The sequence below is a fragment of the Rhinoderma darwinii genome, unplaced genomic scaffold, assembly GCF_050947455.1.
Source record: "Rhinoderma darwinii isolate aRhiDar2 unplaced genomic scaffold, aRhiDar2.hap1 Scaffold_728, whole genome shotgun sequence".
Taxonomy (NCBI): domain Eukaryota; kingdom Metazoa; phylum Chordata; class Amphibia; order Anura; family Rhinodermatidae; genus Rhinoderma; species Rhinoderma darwinii.
The window spans coordinates 124,519-149,456 of record NW_027464289.1 but is presented as its reverse complement, the minus strand read 5'-3'; the positions used below and the strand labels follow the sequence as shown (position 1 = coordinate 149,456).

General features: G+C 43.4%; 1 protein-coding gene across 4 annotated transcripts in view; it reads right to left on the bottom strand.

Moving 5' to 3' along the window:
• The window catches only part of KHK (ketohexokinase), an 86,612-nt gene that overhangs the window by 38,883 nt on the left and 22,791 nt on the right, over positions 1-24,938 (bottom strand). The window contains exon 3 of one of the 4 annotated variants that reach the window (XM_075849273.1): positions 23,245-23,379. The exons of the other annotated variants lie outside the window; for them this stretch is intronic. Coding sequence (XP_075705388.1) covers positions 23,245-23,379 — 135 coding nt within the window. The remainder of the gene's footprint in view (positions 1-23,244; positions 23,380-24,938) is intronic. 4 annotated transcript variants of the gene reach the window in all.

The window sequence follows — 24,938 nt, the reverse complement described above, 5'->3', positions numbered from 1 at the left end:
AAGTAGTACTGTCCTGAGAGTGCAGGTAATATGAGGAGGATGAAGATAGAGAAGTAGTACTGTCCTGAGAGTGCAGGTAATACGAGGAGGATGAAGATAGAGAAGTAGTACTGTCCTGAGAGTGCTGGTAATACGAGGAGGATGAAGATAGAGAAGTAGTACTGTCCTGAGAGTGCAGGTAATACGAGGAGGATGAAGATAGAGAAGTAGTACTGTCTTGAGAGTGCAGGTAATACGAGGAGGATGAAGATAGAGAAGTAGTACTGTCCTGAGAGTGCAGGTAATATGAGGAGGATGAAGATAGAGAAGTAGTACTGTCCTGAGAGTGCAGGTAATATGAGGAGGATGAAGATAGAGAAGTAGTACTGTCCTGAGAGTGCTGGTAATATGAGGAGGATGAAGATAGAGAAGTAGTACTGACCTGAGAGTGCTGGTAATATGAGGAGGATGAAGGTAGAGAAGTAGTACTGACCTGAGAGTGCAGGTAATACGAGGAGGATGAAGGTAGAGAAGTAGTACTGTCCTGAGAGTGCAGGTAATACGAGGAGGATGAAGGTAGAGAAGTAGTACTGTCCTGAGAGTGCTGGTAATATGAGGAGGATGAAGATAGAGAAGTAGTACTGTCCTGAGAGTGCAGGTAATATGAGGAGGATGAAGATAGAGAAGTAGTACTGTCCTGAGAGTGCAGGTAATATGAGGAGGATGAAGGTAGAGAAGTAGTACTGTCCTGAGAGTGCAGGTAATATGAGGAGGATGAAGGTAGAGAAGTAGTACTGTCCTGGGAGTGCTGGTAATATGAGGAGGATGAAGATAGAGAAGTAGTACTGACCTGAGAGTGCAGGTAATATGAGGAGGATGAAGATAGAGAAGTAGTACTGTCCTGAGAGTGCAGGTAATATGAGGAGGATGAAGGTAGAGAAGTAGTACTGTCCTGGGAGTGCAGGTAATATGAGGAGGATGAAGATAGAGAAGTAGTACTGTCCTGAGAGTGCAGGTAATATGACGAGGATGAAGATAGAGAAGTAGTACTGTCCTGAGAGTGCAGGTAATACGAGGAGGATGAAGATAGAGAAGTAGTACTGACCTGAGAGTGCAGGTAATACGAGGAGGATGAAGATAGAGAAGTAGTACTGTCCTGAGAGTGTAGGTAATATGAGGAGGATGAAGGTAGAGAAGTAGTACTGTCCTGAGAGTGCAGGTAATATGAGGAGGATGAAGGTAGAGAAGTAGTACTGTCCTGGGAGTGCTGGTAATATGAGGAGGATGAAGATAGAGAAGTAGTACTGTCCTGAGAGTGCTGGTAATATGAGGAAGATGAAGGTAGAGAAGTAGTACTGTCCTGAGAGTGCTGGTAATATGAGGAGGATGAAGATAGAGAAGTAGTACTGTCCTGAGAGTGCAGGTAATATGAGGAGGATGAAGATAGAGAAGTAGTACTGTCCTGAGAGTGCTGGTAATATGAGGAAGATGAAGATAGAGAAGTAGTACTGTCCTGAGAGTGCAGGTAATATGAGGAGGATGAAGGTAGAGAAGTAGTACTGTCCTGGGAGTGCTGGTAATATGAAGAGGATGAAGATAGAGAAGTAGTACTGTCCTGAGAGTGAAGGTAATATGAGGAGGATGAAGATAGAGAAGTAGTACTGTCCTGAGAGTGCAGGTAATATGAGGAGGATGAAGATAGAGAAGTAGTACTGTCCTGAGAGTGCTGGTAATATGAGGAGGATGAAGATAGAGAAGTAGTACTGTCCTGAGAGTGCTAATAATATGAGGAGGATGAAGATAGAGAAGTAGTACTGTCCTGAGAGTGCTGGTAATATGAGGAGGATGAAGATAGAGAAGTAGTACTGTCCTGAGAGTGCTAATTATATGAGGAGGATGAAGATAGAGAAGTAGTACTGTCCTGAGAGTGCAGGTAATATGAGGAGGATGAAGGTAGAGAAGTAGTACTGTCCTGAGAGTGCAGGTAATATGAGGAGGATGAAGGTAGAGAAGTAGTACTGTCCTGGGAGTGCTGGTAATATGAGGAGGATGAAGATAGAGAAGTAGTACTATCCTGAGAGGGCAGGTAATACGAGGAGGATGAAGATAGAGAAGTAGTACTGTCCTGAGAGTGCAGGTAATATGAGGAGGATGAAGATAGAGAAGTAGTACTGTCCTGAGAGTGCAGGTAATATGAGAAGGATGAAGATAGAGAAGTAGTACTGTCCTGAGAGTGCTGGTAATATGAGGAGGATGAAGATAGAGAAGTAGTACTGACCTGAGAGTGCAGGTAATATGAGGAGGATGAAGATAGAGAAGTAGTACTGTCCTGAGAGTGCAGGTAATATGAGGAGGATGAAGGTAGAGAAGTAGTACTGTCCTGGGAGTGCTGGTAATATGAGGAGGATGAAGGTAGAGAAGTAGTACTGTCCTGAGAGTGCAGGTAATATGAGGAGGATGAAGGTAGAGAAGTAGTACTGTCCTGAGAGTGCAGGTAATATGAGGAGGATGAAGGTAGAGAAGTAGTACTGTCCTGGGAGTGCTGGTAATACGAGGAGGATGAAGATAGAGAAGTAGTACTGTCCTGAGAGGGCAGGTAATACGAGGAGGATGAAGATAGAGAAGTAGTACTGTCCTGAGAGTGCAGGTAATATGAGGAGGATGAAGATAGAGAAGTAGTACTGTCCTGAGAGTGCAGGTAATATGAGAAGGATGAAGATAGAGAAGTAGTACTGTCCTGAGAGTGCTGGTAATATGAGGAGGATGAAGATAGAGAAGTAGTACTGACCTGAGAGTGCAGGTAATATGAGGAGGATGAAGATAGAGAAGTAGTACTGTCCTGAGAGTGCAGGTAATATGAGGAGGATGAAGGTAGAGAAGTAGTACTGTCCTGGGAGTGCTGGTAATATGAGGAGGATGAAGATAGAGAAGTAGTACTGACCTGAGAGTGCAGGTAATATGAGGAGGATGAAGATAGAGAAGTAGTACTGTCCTGAGAGTGTAGGTAATATGAGGAGGATGAAGGTAGAGAAGTAGTACTGTCCTGAGAGTGCTGGTAATATGAGGATGAAGATAGAGAAGTAGTACTGTCCTGAGAGTGCTGGTAATATGAGGAGGATGAAGATAGAGAAGTAGTACTGTCCTGAGAGTGCTGGTAATATGAGGAGGATGAAGATAGAGAAGTAGTACTGTCCTGAGAGTGCTGGTAATATGAGGAGGAAGAAGATAGAGAAGTAGTACTGTCCTGAGAGTGCTAATAATATGAGGAGGATGAAGATAGAGAAGTAGTACTGTCCTGAGAGTGCTGGTAATATGAGGAGGATGAAGATAGAGAAGTAGTACTGTCCTGAGAGTGAAGGTAATATGAGGAGGATGAAGGTAGAGAAGTAGTATTGACCTGAGAGTGCTGGTAATATGAGGAGGATGAAGATAGAGAAGTAGTACTGTCCTGAGAGTGCAGGTAATATGAGGAGGATGAAGATAGAGAAGTAGTACTGTCCTGAGAGTGCAGGTAATATGAGGAGGATGAAGGTAGAGAAGTAGTATTGACCTGAGAGTGCTGGTAATATGAGGAGGATGAAGATAGAGAAGTAGTACTGTCCTGAGAGTGCTGGTAATATGAGGAGGATGAAGATAGAGAAGTAGTACTGTCCTGAGAGTGCAGGTAATATGAGGAGGATGAAGGTAGAGAAGTAGTATTGACCTGAGAGTGCTGGTAATATGAGGAGGATGAAGATAGAGAAGTAGTACTGTCCTGAGAGTGCAGGTAATATGAGGAGGATGAAGATAGAGAAGTAGTACTGTCCTGAGAGTGCAGGTAATATGAGGAGGATGAAGGTAGAGAAGTAGTACTGTCCTGAGAGTGCAGGTAATATGAGGAGGATGAAGGTAGAGAAGTAGTATTGACCTGAGAGTGCTGGTAATATGAGGAGGATGAAGATAGAGAAGTAGTACTGTCCTGAGAGTGCAGGTAATATGAGGAGGATGAAGATAGAGAAGTAGTACTGTCCTGAGAGTGCAGGTAATATGAGGAGGATGAAGATAGAGAAGTAGTACTGTCCTGAGAGTGCTGGTAATATGAGGAGGATGAAGATAGAGAAGTAGTACTGTCCTGAGAGTGCTGGTAATATGAGGAGGATGAAGATAGAGAAGTAGTACTGTCCTGAGAGTGCAGGTAATACGAGGAGGATGAAGATAGAGAAGTAGTACTGTCCTGAGAGTGCTGGTAATACGAGGAGGATGAAGATAGAGAAGTAGTACTGTCCTGAGAGTGCAGGTAATATGAGAAGGATGAAGATAGAGAAGTAGTACTGTCCTGAGAGTGCTGGTAATATGAGGAGGATGAAGATAGAGAAGTAGTACTGACCTGAGAGTGCAGGTAATATGAGGAGGATGAAGATAGAGAAGTAGTACTGTCCTGAGAGTGCAGGTAATATGAGGAGGATGAAGGTAGAGAAGTAGTACTGTCCTGGGAGTGCTGGTAATATGAGGAGGATGAAGGTAGAGAAGTAGTACTGTCCTGAGAGTGCAGGTAATATGAGGAGGATGAAGGTAGAGAAGTAGTACTGTCCTGAGAGTGCAGGTAATATGAGGAGGATGAAGGTAGAGAAGTAGTACTGTCCTGGGAGTGCTGGTAATATGAGGAGGATGAAGATAGAGAAGTAGTACTGTCCTGAGAGGGCAGGTAATACGAGGAGGATGAAGATAGAGAAGTAGTACTGTCCTGAGAGTGCAGGTAATATGAGGAGGATGAAGATAGAGAAGTAGTACTGTCCTGAGAGTGCAGGTAATATGAGAAGGATGAAGATAGAGAAGTAGTACTGTCCTGAGAGTGCTGGTAATATGAGGAGGATGAAGATAGAGAAGTAGTACTGACCTGAGAGTGCAGGTAATATGAGGAGGATGAAGATAGAGAAGTAGTACTGTCCTGAGAGTGCAGGTAATATGAGGAGGATGAAGGTAGAGAAGTAGTACTGTCCTGGGAGTGCTGGTAATATGAGGAGGATGAAGATAGAGAAGTAGTACTGACCTGAGAGTGCAGGTAATATGAGGAGGATGAAGATAGAGAAGTAGTACTGTCCTGAGAGTGTAGGTAATATGAGGAGGATGAAGGTAGAGAAGTAGTACTGTCCTGAGAGTGCTGGTAATATGAGGAGGATGAAGATAGAGAAGTAGTACTGTCCTGAGAGTGCTGGTAATATGAGGAGGATGAAGATAGAGAAGTAGTACTGTCCTGAGAGTGCTGGTAATATGAGGAGGATGAAGATAGAGAAGTAGTACTGTCCTGAGAGTGCTGGTAATATGAGGAGGAAGAAGATAGAGAAGTAGTACTGTCCTGAGAGTGCTAATAATATGAGGAGGATGAAGATAGAGAAGTAGTACTGTCCTGAGAGTGCTGGTAATATGAGGAGGATGAAGATAGAGAAGTAGTACTGTCCTGAGAGTGCAGGTAATATGAGGAGGATGAAGGTAGAGAAGTAGTATTGACCTGAGAGTGCTGGTAATATGAGGAGGATGAAGATAGAGAAGTAGTACTGTCCTGAGAGTGCAGGTAATATGAGGAGGATGAAGATAGAGAAGTAGTACTGTCCTGAGAGTGCAGGTAATATGAGGAGGATGAAGGTAGAGAAGTAGTATTGACCTGAGAGTGCTGGTAATATGAGGAGGATGAAGATAGAGAAGTAGTACTGTCCTGAGAGTGCTGGTAATATGAGGAGGATGAAGATAGAGAAGTAGTACTGTCCTGAGAGTGCAGGTAATATGAGGAGGATGAAGGTAGAGAAGTAGTATTGACCTGAGAGTGCTGGTAATATGAGGAGGATGAAGATAGAGAAGTAGTACTGTCCTGAGAGTGCAGGTAATATGAGGAGGATGAAGATAGAGAAGTAGTACTGTCCTGAGAGTGCATGTAATATGAGGAGGATGAAGGTAGAGAAGTAGTATTGACCTGAGAGTGCTGGTAATATGAGGAGGATGAAGATAGAGAAGTAGTACTGTCCTGAGAGTGCAGGTAATATGAGGAGGATGAAGATAGAGAAGTAGTACTGTCCTGAGAGTGCAGGTAATATGAGAAGGATGAAGGTAGAGAAGTAGTACTGTCCTGAGAGTGCTGGTAATATGAGGAGGATGAAGGTAGAGAAGTAGTACTGTCCTGAGAGTGCAGGTAATATGAGGAGGATGAAGATAGAGAAGTAGTACTGTCCTGAGAGTGCTGGTAATATGAGGAGGATGAAGATAGAGAAGTAGTACTGTCCTGAGAGTGCAGGTAATATGAGGAGGATGAAGATAGAGAAGTAGTACTGTCCTGAGAGGGCAGGTAATATGGGGAGGATGAAGATAGAGAAGTAGTACTGTCCTGAGAGTGCAGGTAATATGAGGAGGATGAAGGTAGAGAAGTAGTACTGTCCTGAGAGTGCAGGAAATATGAGGAGGATGAAGATAGAGAAGTAGTACTGTCCTGAGAGTGCAGGTAATATGAGGAGGATGAAGATAGAGAAGTAGTACTGTCCTGAGAGTGCTGGTAATATGAGAAGGATGAAGATAGAGAAGTAGTACTGTCCTGAGAGTGCTGGTAATATGAGAAGGATGAAGATAGAGAAGTAGTACTGTCCTGAGAGTGCAGGTAATATGAGGAGGATGAAGGTAGAGAAGTAGTACTGACCTGAGAGTGCAGGTAATATGAGGAGGATGAAGATAGAGAAGTAGTACTGTCCTGAGAGTGCTGGTAATATGAGGAGGATGAAGATAGAGAAGTAGTACTGTCCTGAGAGTGCTGGTAATATGAGGAGGATGAAGATAGAGAAGTAGTACTGACCTGAGAGTGCAGGTAATATGAGGAGGATGAAGATAGAGAAGTAGTACTGTCCTGAGAGTGCAGGTAATATGAGGAGGATGAAGATAGAGAAGTAGTACTGTCCTGAGAGTGCAGGTAATATGACGAGGATGAAGATAGAGAAGTAGTACTGTCCTGAGAGTGCAGGTAATATGAGGAGGATGAAGGTAGAAAAGTAGTACTGACCTGAGAGTGCAGGTAATATGAGGAGGATGAAGATAGAGAAGTAGTACTGTCCTGAGAGTGCAGGTAATATGAGGAGGATGAAGATAGAGAAGTAGTACTGTCCTGAGAGTGCTGGTAATATGAGGAGGATGAAGATAGAGAAGTAGTACTGTCCTGAGAGTGCAGGTAATATGAGGAGGATGAAGGTAGAGAAGTAGTACTGTCCTGAGAGTGCAGGTAATATGAGGAGGATGAAGGTAGAGAAGTAGTATTGACCTGAGAGTGCTGGTAATATGAGGAGGATGAAGATAGAGAAGTAGTACTGTCCTGAGAGTGCAGGTAATATGAGGAGGATGAAGATAGAGAAGTAGTACTGTCCTGAGAGTGCAGGTAATATGAGGAGGATGAAGATAGAGAAGTAGTACTGTCCTGAGAGTGCTGGTAATATGAGGAGGATGAAGATAGAGAAGTAGTACTGTCCTGAGAGTGCAGGTAATATGAGGAGGATGAAGATAGAGAAGTAGTACTGTCCTGAGAGGGCAGGTAATATGGGGAGGATGAAGATAGAGAAGTAGTACTGTCCTGAGAGTGCAGGTAATATGAGGAGGATGAAGGTAGAGAAGTAGTACTGACCTGAGAGTGCAGGTAATATGAGGAGGATGAAGATAGAGAAGTAGTACTGTCCTGAGAGTGCAGGTAATATGAGGAGGATGAAGATAGAGAAGTAGTACTGACCTGAGAGTGCAGGTAATATGAGGAGGATGAAGATAGAGAAGTAGTACTGTCCTGAGAGTGCAGGTAATATGAGGAGGATGAAGATAGAGAAGTAGTACTGTCCTGAGAGTGCAGGTAATATGACGAGGATGAAGATAGAGAAGTAGTACTGTCCTGAGAGTGCAGGTAATATGACGAGGATGAAGATAGAGAAGTAGTACTGTCCTGAGAGTGCAGGTAATACGAGGAGGATGAAGATAGAGAAGTAGTACTGACCTGAGAGTGCAGGTAATACGAGGAGGATGAAGATAGAGAAGTAGTACTGTCCTGAGAGTGTAGGTAATATGAGGAGGATGAAGGTAGAGAAGTAGTACTGTCCTGAGAGTGCAGGTAATATGAGGAGGATGAAGGTAGAGAAGTAGTACTGTCCTGGGAGTGCTGGTAATATGAGGAGGATGAAGATAGAGAAGTAGTACTGTCCTGAGAGTGCTGGTAATATGAGGAAGATGAAGGTAGAGAAGTAGTACTGTCCTGAGAGTGCTGGTAATATGAGGAGGATGAAGATAGAGAAGTAGTACTGTCCTGAGAGTGCTGGTAATATGAGGAGGATGAAGATAGAGAAGTAGTACTGTCCTGAGAGTGCAGGTAATATGAGGAGGATGAAGATAGAGAAGTAGTACTGTCCTGAGAGTGCTGGTAATATGAGGAGGATGAAGATAGAGAAGTAGTACTGTCCTGAGAGTGCTAATAATATGAGGAGGATGAAGATAGAGAAGTAGTACTGTCCTGAGAGTGCTGGTAATATGAGGAGGATGAAGATAGAGAAGTAGTACTGTCCTGAGAGTGCAGGTAATATGAGGAGGATGAAGGTAGAGAAGTAGTACTGTCCTGGGAGTGCTGGTAATATGAGGAGGATGAAGATAGAGAAGTAGTACTATCCTGAGAGGGCAGGTAATACGAGGAGGATGAAGATAGAGAAGTAGTACTGTCCTGAGAGTGCAGGTAATATGAGGAGGATGAAGATAGAGAAGTAGTACTGTCCTGAGAGTGCAGGTAATATGAGAAGGATGAAGATAGAGAAGTAGTACTGTCCTGAGAGTGCTGGTAATATGAGGAGGATGAAGATAGAGAAGTAGTACTGACCTGAGAGTGCAGGTAATATGAGGAGGATGAAGATAGAGAAGTAGTACTGTCCTGAGAGTGCAGGTAATATGAGGAGGATGAAGGTAGAGAAGTAGTACTGTCCTGGGAGTGCTGGTAATATGAGGAGGATGAAGGTAGAGAAGTAGTACTGTCCTGAGAGTGCAGGTAATATGAGGAGGATGAAGGTAGAGAAGTAGTACTGTCCTGAGAGTGCAGGTAATATGAGGAGGATGAAGGTAGAGAAGTAGTACTGTCCTGGGAGTGCTGGTAATATGAGGAGGATGAAGATAGAGAAGTAGTACTGTCCTGAGAGGGCAGGTAATACGAGGAGGATGAAGATAGAGAAGTAGTACTGTCCTGAGAGTGCAGGTAATATGAGGAGGATGAAGATAGAGAAGTAGTACTGTCCTGAGAGTGCAGGTAATATGAGAAGGATGAAGATAGAGAAGTAGTACTGACCTGAGAGTGCAGGTAATATGAGGAGGATGAAGATAGAGAAGTAGTACTGTCCTGAGAGTGCAGGTAATATGAGGAGGATGAAGGTAGAGAAGTAGTACTGTCCTGGGAGTGCTGGTAATATGAGGAGGATGAAGATAGAGAAGTAGTACTGACCTGAGAGTGCAGGTAATATGAGGAGGATGAAGATAGAGAAGTAGTACTGTCCTGAGAGTGTAGGTAATATGAGGAGGATGAAGGTAGAGAAGTAGTACTGTCCTGAGAGTGCTGGTAATATGAGGAGGATGAAGATAGAGAAGTAGTACTGTCCTGAGAGTGCTGGTAATATGAGGAGGATGAAGATAGAGAAGTAGTACTGTCCTGAGAGTGCTGGTAATATGAGGAGGATGAAGATAGAGAAGTAGTACTGTCCTGAGAGTGCTGGTAATATGAGGAGGAAGAAGATAGAGAAGTAGTACTGTCCTGAGAGTGCTAATAATATGAGGAGGATGAAGATAGAGAAGTAGTACTGTCCTGAGAGTGCTGGTAATATGAGGAGGATGAAGATAGAGAAGTAGTACTGTCCTGAGAGTGCAGGTAATATGAGGAGGATGAAGGTAGAGAAGTAGTATTGACCTGAGAGTGCTGGTAATATGAGGAGGATGAAGATAGAGAAGTAGTACTGTCCTGAGAGTGCAGGTAATATGAGGAGGATGAAGATAGAGAAGTAGTACTGTCCTGAGAGTGCAGGTAATATGAGGAGGATGAAGGTAGAGAAGTAGTATTGACCTGAGAGTGCTGGTAATATGAGGAGGATGAAGATAGAGAAGTAGTACTGTCCTGAGAGTGCTGGTAATATGAGGAGGATGAAGATAGAGAAGTAGTACTGTCCTGAGAGTGCAGGTAATATGAGGAGGATGAAGGTAGAGAAGTAGTATTGACCTGAGAGTGCTGGTAATATGAGGAGGATGAAGATAGAGAAGTAGTACTGTCCTGAGAGTGCAGGTAATATGAGGAGGATGAAGATAGAGAAGTAGTACTGTCCTGAGAGTGCATGTAATATGAGGAGGATGAAGGTAGAGAAGTAGTATTGACCTGAGAGTGCTGGTAATATGAGGAGGATGAAGATAGAGAAGTAGTACTGTCCTGAGAGTGCAGGTAATATGAGGAGGATGAAGATAGAGAAGTAGTACTGTCCTGAGAGTGCAGGTAATATGAGAAGGATGAAGGTAGAGAAGTAGTACTGTCCTGAGAGTGCTGGCAATATGAGGAGGATGAAGGTAGAGAAGTAGTACTGTCCTGAGAGTGCAGGTAATATGAGGAGGATGAAGATAGAGAAGTAGTACTGTCCTGAGAGTGCTGGTAATATGAGGAGGATGAAGATAGAGAAGTAGTACTGTCCTGAGAGTGCAGGTAATATGAGGAGGATGAAGATAGAGAAGTAGTACTGTCCTGAGAGTGTAGGTAATATGAGGAGGATGAAGATAGAGAAGTAGTACTGTCCTGAGAGTGCAGGTAATATGAGGAGGATGAAGATAGAGAAGTAGTACTGTCCTGAGAGTGCAGGTAATATGAGGAGGATGAAGATAGAGAAGTAGTACTGTCCTGAGAGGGCAGGTAATATGGGGAGGATGAAGATAGAGAAGTAGTACTGTCCTGAGAGTGCAGGTAATATGAGGAGGATGAAGGTAGAGAAGTAGTACTGTCCTGAGAGTGCAGGAAATATGAGGAGGATGAAGATAGAGAAGTAGTACTGTCCTGAGAGTGCAGGTAATATGAGGAGGATGAAGATAGAGAAGTAGTACTGTCCTGAGAGTGCTGGTAATATGAGAAGGATGAAGATAGAGAAGTAGTACTGTCCTGAGAGTGCTGGTAATATGAGAAGGATGAAGATAGAGAAGTAGTACTGTCCTGAGAGTGCAGGTAATATGAGGAGGATGAAGGTAGAGAAGTAGTACTGACCTGAGAGTGCAGGTAATATGAGGAGGATGAAGATAGAGAAGTAGTACTGTCCTGAGAGTGCTGGTAATATGAGGAGGATGAAGATAGAGAAGTAGTACTGTCCTGAGAGTGCTGGTAATATGAGGAGGATGAAGATAGAGAAGTAGTACTGACCTGAGAGTGCAGGTAATATGAGGAGGATGAAGATAGAGAAGTAGTACTGTCCTGAGAGTGCAGGTAATATGAGGAGGATGAAGATAGAGAAGTAGTACTGTCCTGAGAGTGCAGGTAATATGAGGAGGATAAAGGTAGAGAAGTAGTACTGTCCTGAGAGTGCAGGTAATATGAGGAGGATGAAGATAGAGAAGTAGTACTGTCCTGAGAGTGCAGGTAATATGAGGAGGATAAAGGTAGAGAAGTAGTACTGTCCTGAGAGTGCAGGTAATATGACGAGGATGAAGATAGAGAAGTAGTACTGTCCTGAGAGTGCTGGTAATATGAGGAGGATGAAGATAGAGAAGTAGTACTGTCCTGAGAGTGCTGGTAATATGAGGAGGATGAAGATAGAGAAGTAGTACTGACCTGAGAGTGCTGGTAATATGAGGAGGATGAAGGTAGAGAAGTAGTACTGACCTGAGAGTGCAGGTAATACGAGGAGGATGAAGGTAGAGAAGTAGTACTGTCCTGAGAGTGCAGGTAATACGAGGAGGATGAAGGTAGAGAAGTAGTACTGTCCTGAGAGTGCAGGTAATATGAGGAGGATGAAGATAGAGAAGTAGTACTGTCCTGAGAGTGCAGGTAATATGAGGAGGATAAAGGTAGAGAAGTAGTACTGTCCTGAGAGTGCAGGTAATATGAGGAGGATAAAGGTAGAGAAGTAGTACTGTCCTGAGAGTGCAGGTAATATGACGAGGATGAAGATAGAGAAGTAGTACTGTCCTGAGAGTGCTGGTAATATGAGGAGGATGAAGATAGAGAAGTAGTACTGTCCTGAGAGTGCTGGTAATATGAGGAGGATGAAGATAGAGAAGTAGTACTGTCCTAAGAGTGCAGGTAATACGAGGAGGATGAAGATAGTGAAGTAGTACTGTCCTGAGAGTGCAGGTAATATGAGGAGGATGAAGATAGAGAAGTAGTACTGTCCTGAGAGTGCAGGTAATATGAGGAGGATGAAGATAGAGAAGTAGTACTGTCCTGAGAGTGCAGGTAATACGAGAAGGATGAAGATAGAGAAGTAGTACTGTCCTGAGAGTGCAAGTAATACGAGGAGGATGAAGGTAGAGAAGTAGTACTGTCCTGAGAGTGCAGGTAATATGAGGAGGATGAAGATAGAGAAGTAGTACTGTCCTGAGAGTGCAGGTAATATGAGGAGGATGAAGATAGAGAAGTAGTACTGTCCTGAGAGTGCTGGTAATATGAGGAGGATGAAGATAGAGAAGTAGTACTGTCCTGAGAGTGCTGGTAATATGAGGAGGATGAAGATAGAGAAGTAGTACTGTCCTGAGAGTGCTGGTAATACGAGGAGGATGAAGATAGAGAAGTAGTACTGTCCTGAGAGTGCAGGTAATACGAGGAGGATGAAGATAGAGAAGTAGTACTGTCCTGAGAGTGCAGGTAATACGACGAGGATGAAGATAGAGAAGTAGTACTGTCCTGAGAGTGCAGGTAATATGAGGAGGATGAAGGTAGAGAAGTAGTACTGTCCTGAGAGTGCAGGTAATATGAGGAGGATGAAGATAGAGAAGTAGTACTGTCCTGAGAGTGCAGGTAATATGAGGAGGATGAAGATAGAGAAGTAGTACTGTCATGAGAGTGCTGGTAATATGAGGAGGATGAAGATAGAGAAGTAGTACTGACCTGAGAGTGCTGGTAATATGAGGAGGATGAAGGTAGAGAAGTAGTACTGACCTGAGAGTGCAGGTAATACGAGGAGGATGAAGGTAGAGAAGTAGTACTGACCTGAGAGTGCAGGTAATACGAGGAGGATGAAGGTAGAGAAGTAGTACTGTCCTGAGAGTGCAGGTAATATGAGGAGGATGAAGGTAGAGAAGTAGTACTGTCCTGAGAGTGCAGGTAATATGAGGAGGATGAAGATAGAGAAGTAGTACTGACCTGAGAGTGCAGGTAATATGAGGAGGATGAAGATAGAGAAGTAGTACTGTCCTGAGAGTGTAGGTAATATGAGGAGGATGAAGGTAGAGAAGTAGTACTGTCCTGAGAGTGCTGGTAATATGAGGAGGATGAAGATAGAGAAGTAGTACTGTCCTGAGAGTGCTGGTAATATGAGGAGGATGAAGATAGAGAAGTAGTACTGTCCTGAGAGTGCTGGTAATATGAGGAGGATGAAGATAGAGAAGTAGTACTGTCCTGAGAGTGCTGGTAATATGAGGAGGAAGAAGATAGAGAAGTAGTACTGTCCTGAGAGTGCTAATAATATGAGGAGGATGAAGATAGAGAAGTAGTACTGTCCTGAGAGTGCTGGTAATATGAGGAGGATGAAGATAGAGAAGTAGTACTGTCCTGAGAGTGTAGGTAATATGAGGAGGATGAAGATAGAGAAGTAGTACTGTCCTGAGAGTGCAGGTAATATGAGGAGGATGAAGATAGAGAAGTAGTACTGTCCTGAGAGTGCAGGTAATATGAGGAGGATGAAGATAGAGAAGTAGTACTGTCCTGAGAGGGCAGGTAATATGGGGAGGATGAAGATAGAGAAGTAGTACTGTCCTGAGAGTGCAGGTAATATGAGGAGGATGAAGGTAGAGAAGTAGTACTGTCCTGAGAGTGCAGGAAATATGAGGAGGATGAAGATAGAGAAGTAGTACTGTCCTGAGAGTGCAGGTAATATGAGGAGGATGAAGATAGAGAAGTAGTACTGTCCTGAGAGTGCTGGTAATATGAGAAGGATGAAGATAGAGAAGTAGTACTGTCCTGAGAGTGCTGGTAATATGAGAAGGATGAAGATAGAGAAGTAGTACTGTCCTGAGAGTGCAGGTAATATGAGGAGGATGAAGGTAGAGAAGTAGTACTGACCTGAGAGTGCAGGTAATATGAGGAGGATGAAGATAGAGAAGTAGTACTGTCCTGAGAGTGCTGGTAATATGAGGAGGATGAAGATAGAGAAGTAGTACTGTCCTGAGAGTGCTGGTAATATGAGGAGGATGAAGATAGAGAAGTAGTACTGACCTGAGAGTGCAGGTAATATGAGGAGGATGAAGATAGAGAAGTAGTACTGTCCTGAGAGTGCAGGTAATATGAGGAGGATGAAGATAGAGAAGTAGTACTGTCCTGAGAGTGCAGGTAATATGAGGAGGATAAAGGTAGAGAAGTAGTACTGTCCTGAGAGTGCAGGTAATATGAGGAGGATGAAGATAGAGAAGTAGTACTGTCCTGAGAGTGCAGGTAATATGAGGAGGATAAAGGTAGAGAAGTAGTACTGTCCTGAGAGTGCAGGTAATATGACGAGGATGAAGATAGAGAAGTAGTACTGTCCTGAGAGTGCTGGTAATATGAGGAGGATGAAGATAGAGAAGTAGTACTGTCCTGAGAGTGCTGGTAATATGAGGAGGATGAAGATAGAGAAGTAGTACTGACCTGAGAGTGCTGGTAATATGAGGAGGATGAAGGTAGAGAAGTAGTACTGACCTGAGAGTGCAGGTAATACGAGGAGGATGAAGGTAGAGAAGTAGTACTGTCCTGAGAGTGCAGGTAATACGAGGAGGATGAAGGTAGAGAAGTAGTACTGTCCTGAGAGTGCAGGTAATATGAGGAGGATGAAGATAGAGAAGTAGTACTGTCCTGAGAGTGCAGGTAATATGAGGAGGATAAAGGTAGAGAAGTAGTACTGTCCTGAGAGTGCAGGTAATATGAGGAGGATAAAGGTAGAGAAGTAGTACTGTCCTGAGAGTGCAGGTAATATGACGAGGATGAAGATAGAGAAGTAGTACTGTCCTGAGAGTGCTGGTAATATGAGGAGGATGAAGATAGAGAAGTAGTACTGTCCTGAGAGTGCTGGTAATATGAGGAGGATGAAGATAGAGAAGTAGTACTGTCCTAAGAGTGCAGGTAATACGAGGAGGATGAAGATAGTGAAGTAGTACTGTCCTGAGAGTGCAGGTAATATGAGGAGGATGAAGATAGAGAAGTAGTACTGTCCTGAGAGTGCAGGTAATATGAGGAGGATGAAGATAGAGAAGTAGTACTGTCCTGAGAGTGCAGGTAATACGAGAAGGATGAAGATAGAGAAGTAGTACTGTCCTGAGAGTGCAGGTAATACGAGGAGGATGAAGGTAGAGAAGTAGTACTGTCCTGAGAGTGCAGGTAATATGAGGAGGATGAAGATAGAGAAGTAGTACTGTCCTGAGAGTGCAGGTAATATGAGGAGGATGAAGATAGAGAAGTAGTACTGTCCTGAGAGTGCTGGTAATATGAGGAGGATGAAGATAGAGAAGTAGTACTGTCCTGAGAGTGCTGGTAATATGAGGAGGATGAAGATAGAGAAGTAGTACTGTCCTGAGAGTGCTGGTAATACGAGGAGGATGAAGATAGAGAAGTAGTACTGTCCTGAGAGTGCAGGTAATACGAGGAGGATGAAGATAGAGAAGTAGTACTGTCCTGAGAGTGCAGGTAATACGACGAGGATGAAGATAGAGAAGTAGTACTGTCCTGAGAGTGCAGGTAATATGAGGAGGATGAAGGTAGAGAAGTAGTACTGTCCTGAGAGTGCAGGTAATATGAGGAGGATGAAGATAGAGAAGTAGTACTGTCCTGAGAGTGCAGGTAATATGAGGAGGATGAAGATAGAGAAGTAGTACTGTCATGAGAGTGCTGGTAATATGAGGAGGATGAAGATAGAGAAGTAGTACTGACCTGAGAGTGCTGGTAATATGAGGAGGATGAAGGTAGAGAAGTAGTACTGACCTGAGAGTGCAGGTAATACGAGGAGGATGAAGGTAGAGAAGTAGTACTGACCTGAGAGTGCAGGTAATACGAGGAGGATGAAGGTAGAGAAGTAGTACTGTCCTGAGAGTGCAGGTAATATGAGGAGGATGAAGGTAGAGAAGTAGTACTGTCCTGAGAGTGCAGGTAATATGAGGAGGATGAAGATAGAGAAGTAGTACTGACCTGAGAGTGCAGGTAATATGAGGAGGATGAAGATAGAGAAGTAGTACTGTCCTGAGAGTGTAGGTAATATGAGGAGGATGAAGGTAGAGAAGTAGTACTGTCCTGAGAGTGCTGGTAATATGAGGAGGATGAAGATAGAGAAGTAGTACTGTCCTGAGAGTGCTGGTAATATGAGGAGGATGAAGATAGAGAAGTAGTACTGTCCTGAGAGTGCTGGTAATATGAGGAGGATGAAGATAGAGAAGTAGTACTGTCCTGAGAGTGCTGGTAATATGAGGAGGAAGAAGATAGAGAAGTAGTACTGTCCTGAGAGTGCTAATAATATGAGGAGGATGAAGATAGAGAAGTAGTACTGTCCTGAGAGTGCTGGTAATATGAGGAGGATGAAGATAGAGAAGTAGTACTGTCCTGAGAGTGCAGGTAATATGAGGAGGATGAAGGTAGAGAAGTAGTATTGACCTGAGAGTGCTGGTAATATGAGGAGGATGAAGATAGAGAAGTAGTACTGTCCTGAGAGTGCAGGTAATATGAGGAGGATGAAGATAGAGAAGTAGTACTGTCCTGAGAGTGCAGGTAATATGAGGAGGATGAAGGTAGAGAAGTAGTATTGACCTGAGAGTGCTGGTAATATGAGGAGGATGAAGATAGAGAAGTAGTACTGTCCTGAGAGTGCTGGTAATATGAGGAGGATGAAGATAGAGAAGTAGTACTGTCCTGAGAGTGCAGGTAATATGAGGAGGATGAAGGTAGAGAAGTAGTATTGACCTGAGAGTGCTGGTAATATGAGGAGGATGAAGATAGAGAAGTAGTACTGTCCTGAGAGTGCAGGTAATATGAGGAGGATGAAGATAGAGAAGTAGTACTGTCCTGAGAGTGCATGTAATATGAGGAGGATGAAGGTAGAGAAGTAGTATTGACCTGAGAGTGCTGGTAATATGAGGAGGATGAAGATAGAGAAGTAGTACTGTCCTGAGAGTGCAGGTAATATGAGGAGGATGAAGATAGAGAAGTAGTACTGTCCTGAGAGTGCAGGTAATATGAGAAGGATGAAGGTAGAGAAGTAGTACTGTCCTGAGAGTGCTGGTAATATGAGGAGGATGAAGGTAGAGAAGTAGTACTGTCCTGAGAGTGCAGGTAATATGAGGAGGATGAAGATAGAGAAGTAGTACTGTCCTGAGAGTGCTGGTAATATGAGGAGGATGAAGATAGAGAAGTAGTACTGTCCTGAGAGTGCAGGTAATATGAGGAGGATGAAGATAGAGAAGTAGTACTGTCCTGAGAGTGTAGGTAATATGAGGAGGATGAAGATAGAGAAGTAGTACTGTCCTGAGAGTGCAGGTAATATGAGGAGGATGAAGATAGAGAAGTAGTACTGTCCTGAGAGTGCAGGTAATATGAGGAGGATGAAGATAGAGAAGTAGTACTGTCCTGAGAGGGCAGGTAATATGGGGAGGATGAAGATAGAGAAGTAGTACTGTCCTGAGAGTGCAGGTAATATGAGGAGGATGAAGGTAGAGAAGTAGTACTGTCCTGAGAGTGCAGGAAATATGAGGAGGATGAAGATAGAGAAGTAGTACTGTCCTGAGAGTGCAGGTAATATGAGGAGGATGAAGATAGAGAAGTAGTACTGTCCTGAGAGTGCTGGTAATATGAGAAGGATGAAGATAGAGAAGTAGTACTGTCCTGAGAGTGCTGGTAATATGAGAAGGATGAAGATAGAGAAGTAGTACTGTCCTGAGAGTGCAGGTAATATGAGGAGGATGAAGGTAGAGAAGTAGTACTGACCTGAGAGTGCAGGTAATATGAGGAGGATGAAGATAGAGAAGTAGTACTGTCCTGAGAGTGCTGGTAATATGAGGAGGATGAAGATAGAGAAGTAGTACTGTCCTGAGAGTGCTGGTAATATGAGGAGGATGAAGATAGAGAAGTAGTACTGACCTGAGAGTGCAGGTAATATGAGGAGGATGAAGATAGAGAAGTAGTACTGTCCTGAGAGTGCAGGTAATATGAGGAGGATGAAGATAGAGAAGTAGTACTGTCCTGAGAGTGCAGGTAATATGAGGAGGATAAAGGTAGAGAAGTAGTACTGTCCTGAGAGTGCAGGTAATATGAGGAGGATGAAGATAGAGAAGTAGTACTGTCCTGAGAGTGCAGGTAATATGAGGAGGATAAAGGTAGAGAAGTAGTACTGTCCTGAGAGTGCAGGTAATATGACGAGGATGAAGATAGAGAAGTAGTACTGTCCTGAGAGTGCTGGTAATATGAGGAGGATGAAGATAGAGAAGTAGTACTGTCCTGAGAGTGCTGGTAATATGAGGAGGATGAAGATAGAGAAGTAGTACTGACCTGAGAGTGCTGGTAATATGAGGAGGATGAAGGTAGAGAAGTAGTACTGACCTGAGAGTGCAGGTAATACGAGGAGGATGAAGGTAGAGAAGTAGTACTGTCCTGAGAGTGCAGGTAATACGAGGAGGATGAAGGTAGAGAAGTAGTACTGTCCTGAGAGTGCAGGTAATATGAGGAGGATGAAGATAGAGAAGTAGTACTGTCCTGAGAGTGCAGGTAATATGAGGAGGATAAAGGTAGAGAAGTAGTACTGTCCTGAGAGTGCAGGTAATATGAGGAGGATAAAGGTAGAGAAGTAGTACTGTCCTGAGAGTGCAGGTAATATGACGAGGATGAAGATAGAGAAGTAGTACTGTCCTGAGAGTGCTGGTAATATGAGGAGGATGAAGATAGAGAAGTAGTACTGTCCTGAGAGTGCTGGTAATATGAGGAGGATGAAGATAGAGAAGTAGTACTGTCCTAAGAGTGCAGGTAATACGAGGAGGATGAAGATAGTGAAGTAGTACTGTCCTGAGAGTGCAGGTAATATGAGGAGGATGAAGATAGAGAAGTAGTACTGTCCTGAGAGTGCAGGTAATATGAGGAGGATGAAGATAGAGAAGTAGTACTGTCCTGAGAGTGCAGGTAATACGAGGAGGATGAAGATAGAGAAGTAGTACTGTCCTGAGAGTGCAGGTAATACGAGGAGGATGAAGATAGAGAAGTAGTACTGTCCTGAGAGTGCAGGTAATATGACGAGGATGAAGATAGAGAAGTAGTACTGTCCTGAGAGTGCAGGTAATATGAGGAGGATGAAGGTAGAGAAGTAGTACTGTCCTGAGAGTGCAGGTAATATGAGGAGGATGAAGATAGAGAAGTAGTACTGTCCTGAGAGTGCAGGTAATATGAGGAGGATGAAGATACAGAAGTAGTACTGTCATGAGAGTGCTGGTAATATGAGGAGGATGAAGATAGAGAAGTAGTACTGTCCTGAGAGTGCTGGTAATATGAGGAGGATGAAGATAGAGAAGTAGTACTGACCTGAGAGTGCTGGTAATATGAGGAGGATGAAGGTAGAGAAGTAGTACTGACCTGAGAGTGCAGGTAATACGAGGAGGATGAAGGTAGAGAAGTAGTACTGACCTGAGAGTGCAGGTAATACGAGGAGGATGAAGGTAGAGAAGTAGTACTGTCCTGAGAGTGCAGGTAATATGAGGAGGATGAAGGTAGAGAAGTAGTACTGTCCTGAGAGTGCTGGTAATATGAGGAGGATGAAGGTAGAGAAGTAGTACTGACCTGAGAGTGCAGGTAATACGAGGAGGATGAAGGTAGAGAAGTAGTACTGACCTGAGAGTGCAGGTAATACGAGGAGGATGAAGGTAGAGAAGTAGTACTGTCCTGAGAGTGCTGGTAATATGAGGAGGATGAAGGTAGAGAAGTAGTACTGACCTGAGAGTGCAGGTAATACGAGGAGAATGAAGGTAGAGAAGTAGTACTGTCCTGAGAGTGCAGGTAATATGAGGAGGATGAAGATAGAGAAGTAGTACTGTCCTGAGAGTGCTGGTAATATGAGGAGGATGAAGATAGAGAAGTAGTACTGTCCTGAGAGTGCAGGTAATATGAGGAGGATGAAGATAGAGAAGTAGTACTGTCCTGAGAGTGCTGGTAATATGAGGAGGATGAAGATAGAGAAGTAGTACTGTCCTGAGAGTGCAGGTAATATGAGGAGGATGAAGGTAGAGAAGTAGTGCTGTCCTGGGAGTGCTGGTAATATGAGGAGGATGAAGATAGAGAAGTAGTACTGTCCTGAGAGTGCAGGTAATATGAGGAGGATGAAGGTAGAGAAGTAGTACTGTCCTGAGAGTGCAGGTAATATAAGGAGGATGAAGATAGAGAAGTAGTACTGTCCTGAGAGTGCAGGTAATATGAGGAGGATGAAGATAGAGAAGTAGTACTGTCCTGAGAGTGCAGGTAATATGAGGAGGATGAAGGTAGAGAAGTAGTACTGTCCTGAGAGTGCAGGTAATACGAGGAGGATGAAGGTAGAGAAGTAGTACTGTCTTGAGAGTGCTGGTAATATGAGGAGGATGAAGATAGAGAAGTAGTACTGACCTGAGAGTGCTGGTAATATGAGGAGGATGAAGATAGAGAAGTAGTACTGTCCTGAGAGTGATGGTAATATGAGGAGGATGAAGATAGAGAAGTAGTACTGACCTGAGAGTGCTGGTAATATGAGGAGGATGAAGGTAGAGAAGTAGTACTGTCCTGAGAGTGCAGGTAATATGAGGAGGATGAAGGTAGAGAAGTAGTACTGACCTGAGAGTGCAGGTAATATGAGGAGGATGAAGATAGAGAAGTAGTACTGTCCTGAGAGTGCAGGTAATATGAGGAGGATGAAGGTAGAAAAGTAGTACTGACCTGAGAGTGCAGGTAATATGAGGAGGATGAAGATAGAGAAGTAGTACTGTCCTGAGAGTGCAGGTAATATGAGGAGGATGAAGATAGAGAAGTAGTACTGTCCTGAGAGTGCTGGTAATATGAGGAGGATGAAGATAGAGAAGTAGTACTGTCCTGAGAGTGCAGGTAATATGAGGAGGATGAAGATAGAGAAGTAGGACTGTCCTGAGAGTGCTGGTAATATGAGGAGGATGAAGACAGAGAAGTAGTACTGACCTGAGAGTGCAGGTAATATGAGGAGGATGAAGATAGAGAAGTAGTACTGTCCTGAGAGTGGTGGTAATATGAGGAGGATGAAGATAGAGAAGTAGTACTGTCCTGAGAGTGTAGGTAATATGAGGAGGATGAAGATAGAGAAGTAGTACTGTCCTGAGAGTGCAGGTAATATGAGGATGATGAAGATAGAGAAGTAGTACTGTCCTGAGAGTGCTGGTAATATGAGGAGGATGAAGATAGAGAAGTAGTACTGTCCTGAGAGTGCAGGTAATATGAGGAGGATGAAGATAGAGAAGTAGTACTGTCCTGAGAGTGCAGGTAATATGAGGAGGATGAAGATAGAGAAGTAGTACTGTCCTGAGAGTGCAGGTAATATGAGGAGGATGAAGATAGAGAAGTAGTACTGTCCTGAGAGTGCAGGTAATATGAGGAGGATGAATATAGAGAAGTAGTACTGTCCTGAGAGTGCTGGTAATATGAGGAGGATGAAGGTAGAGAAGTAGTACTGTCCTGAGAGTGCTGGTAATATGAGGAGGATGAAGATAGAGAAGTAGTACTGTCCTGAGAGTGCTGGTAATATGAGGAGGATGAAGATAGAGAAGTAGTACTGACCTGAGAGTGCAGGTAATATGAGGAGGATGAAGATAGAGAAGTAGTACTGTCCTGAGAGTGCAGGTAATATGAGGAGGATGAAGATAGAGAAGTAGTACTGTCCTGAGAGTGCTGGTAATATGAGGAGGATGAAGATAGAGAAGTAGTACTGTCCTAAGAGTGCAGGTAATATGAGGAGGATGAAGGTAGAGAAGTAGTACTGTCCTGAGAGTGCAGGTAATATAAGGAGGATGAAGATAGATAAGTAGTACTGTCCTGAGAGTGCAGGTAATATGAGGAGGATGAAGATAGAGAAGTAGTACTGTCCTGAGAGTGCTGGTAATATGAGGAGGATGAAGATAGAGAAGTAGTACTGTCCTGAGAGTGCAGGTAATATGAGGAGGATGAGGATAGAGAAGTAGTACTGTCCTGAGAGTGCAGGTAATATGAGGAGGATGAAGATAGAGAAGTAGTACTGTCCTGAGAGTGCTGGTAATATGAGGATGAAGATAGAGAAGTAGTACTGTCCTGAGAGTGCTGGTAATATGAGGATGAAGATAGAGAAGTAGTACTGTCCTGAGAGTGCTGGTAATATGAGGAGGATGAAGATAGAGAAGTAGTACTGTCCTGAGAGTGCAGGTAATATGAGGAGGATGAAGGTAGAGAAGTAGTACTGACCTGAGAGTGCAGGTAATATGAGGAGGATGAAGGTAGAGAAGTAGTACTGTCCTGAGAGTGCAGGTAATATGAGGGGGATGAAGATAGAGAAGTAGTACTGACCTGAGAGTGCAGGTAATATGAGGAGGATGAAGATAGAGAAGTAGTACTGTCCTGAGAGTGCTGGTAATATGAGGAGGATGAAGGTAGAGAAGTAGTACTGTCCTGAGAGTGCTGGTAATATGAGGAGGATGAAGGTAGAGAAGTAGTACTGTCCTGAGAGTGCTGGTAATATAAGGAGGATGAAGGTAGAGAAGTAGTACTGTCCTGAGAGTCCTGGTAATATGAGGAGGATGAAGGTAGAGAAGTAGTACTGTCCTGGGAGGGCTGAGGTTATTGAGTTCCATATATGGAGGAATTTTTGATGTACTGCCTGCCATGGAGCACCATATTAGAACCCCCTTATTCACTGGTGTAGCTGTAAAGTGGAGTTATCACTGTCCTGGACTGACTTCTATGGTGCGGGCTTACACCAGGAGTTGCAGAAGAATGACTTTTCCACTCCCAGCAATACATCACAGTATATACAGCAGCACAAATAGCTGCTCCATAAAACATGTAAGAAGTTGAACCCCACATTGATACATACCCCACCATCCACTACAAACCTGTTCATGTGAAGGATCGTGCGACTCCCATTGGTAATGTTGCTGATGACTATGGAAGCCGGAAAGGAAGAACCGGGATGAGAGACAACATGTCTTACATCTATGCCGTAGCTTGTCAGACTGTCCAACGTAAAACTGTGGTGGTGGGGGAGGGAGACAGGGGTAGAAACCAGGGGGCAATTAATGACCAATTATCTGAGAGATAAAAGACTAGAGAAGAGACATGCCAACAGTTTATAAGAGAATGTTGTTCTAGATGATCATAGTGATAGTGAAAATGTAGGCGTTCTGGAGTATAGGTACTGGATAGTATCGTGAGAGTGTAGGTGTTCTGGAGTATAGGTACTGGATAGTATAGTATAAGTGTAGGTGTTCTGGAGTATAGGTACTGGATAGTATAGTATAAGTGTAGGCGTTCTGGAGTATAGGTACTGGATAGTATAGTGAGAGTGTAGGTGTTCTGGAGTATAGGTACTGGATAGTATCGTGAGAGTGTAGGTGTTCTGGAGTATAGGTACTGGACAGTATAGTATAAGTGTAGGTGTTCTGGAGTATAGGTACTGGATAGTATAGTATAAGTGTAGGTGTTCTGGAGTTTAGGTACTGGATAGTATAGTATAAGTGTAGGTGTTCTGGAGTATAGGTACTGGATAGTATAGTGAGAGTGTAGGTGTTCTGGAGTATAGGTACTGGATAGTATAGTGAGAGTGTAGGTGTTCTGGAGTATAGGTACTGGATAGTATAGTATAAGTGTAGGTGTTCTGGAGTTTAGGTACTGGATAGTATAGTATAAGTGTAGGTGTTCTGGAGTATAGGTACTGGATAGTATCGTGAGAGTGTAGGTGTTCTGGAGTATAAGTAATGGATACTATAGTGAGAGTGTAGGTGTTCTGGAGTATAGGTACTGGATAGTGTAGTATAAGTGTAGGTGTTCTGGAGTATAGGTACTGGATAGTGTAGTATAAGTGTAGGTGTTCTGGAGTATAGGTACTGGATAGTATAGTGAGAGTGTAGGTGTTCTGGAATATAGGTACTGGATAGTGTAGTATAAGTGTAGGTGTTCTGGAGTTTAGGTACTGGATAGTATCGTGAGAGTGTAGGTGTTATGGAGTATAGGTACTGGATAGTATAGTGAGAGTGTAGGTGTTCTGGAGTATAGGTATTGGACAGTATAGTATAAGTGTAGGTGTTCTGGAGTATAGGTATTGGACAGTATAGTATAAGTGTAGGTGTTCTGGAGTATAGGTACTGGACAGCATAGTATAAGTGTAGGTGTTCTGGAGTATAGGTACTGGATAGTATAGTATAAGTGTAGGTGTTCTGGAGTTTAGGTACTGGATAGTATAGTGAGAGTGTAGGTGTTCTGGAGTATAAGTACTGGATACTATAGTGAGAGTGTAGGTGTTCTGGAGTATAGGTACTGGATAGTGTAGTATAAGTGTAGGTGTTCTGGAGTTTAGGTACTGGATAGTATAGTATAAGTGTAGGTGTTCTGGAGTATAGGTACTGGACAGTATAGTATAAGTGTAGGTGTTCTGGAGTATAGGTACTGGATAGTATAGTGAGAGTGTAGGTGTTCTGGAGTATAGGTATTGGACAGTATAGTATAAGTGTAGGCGTTCTGGAGTTTAGGTACTGGACAGTATAGTATAAGTGTAGATGTTCTGGAGTAGAAGTTCTGGATAGTATAGTAT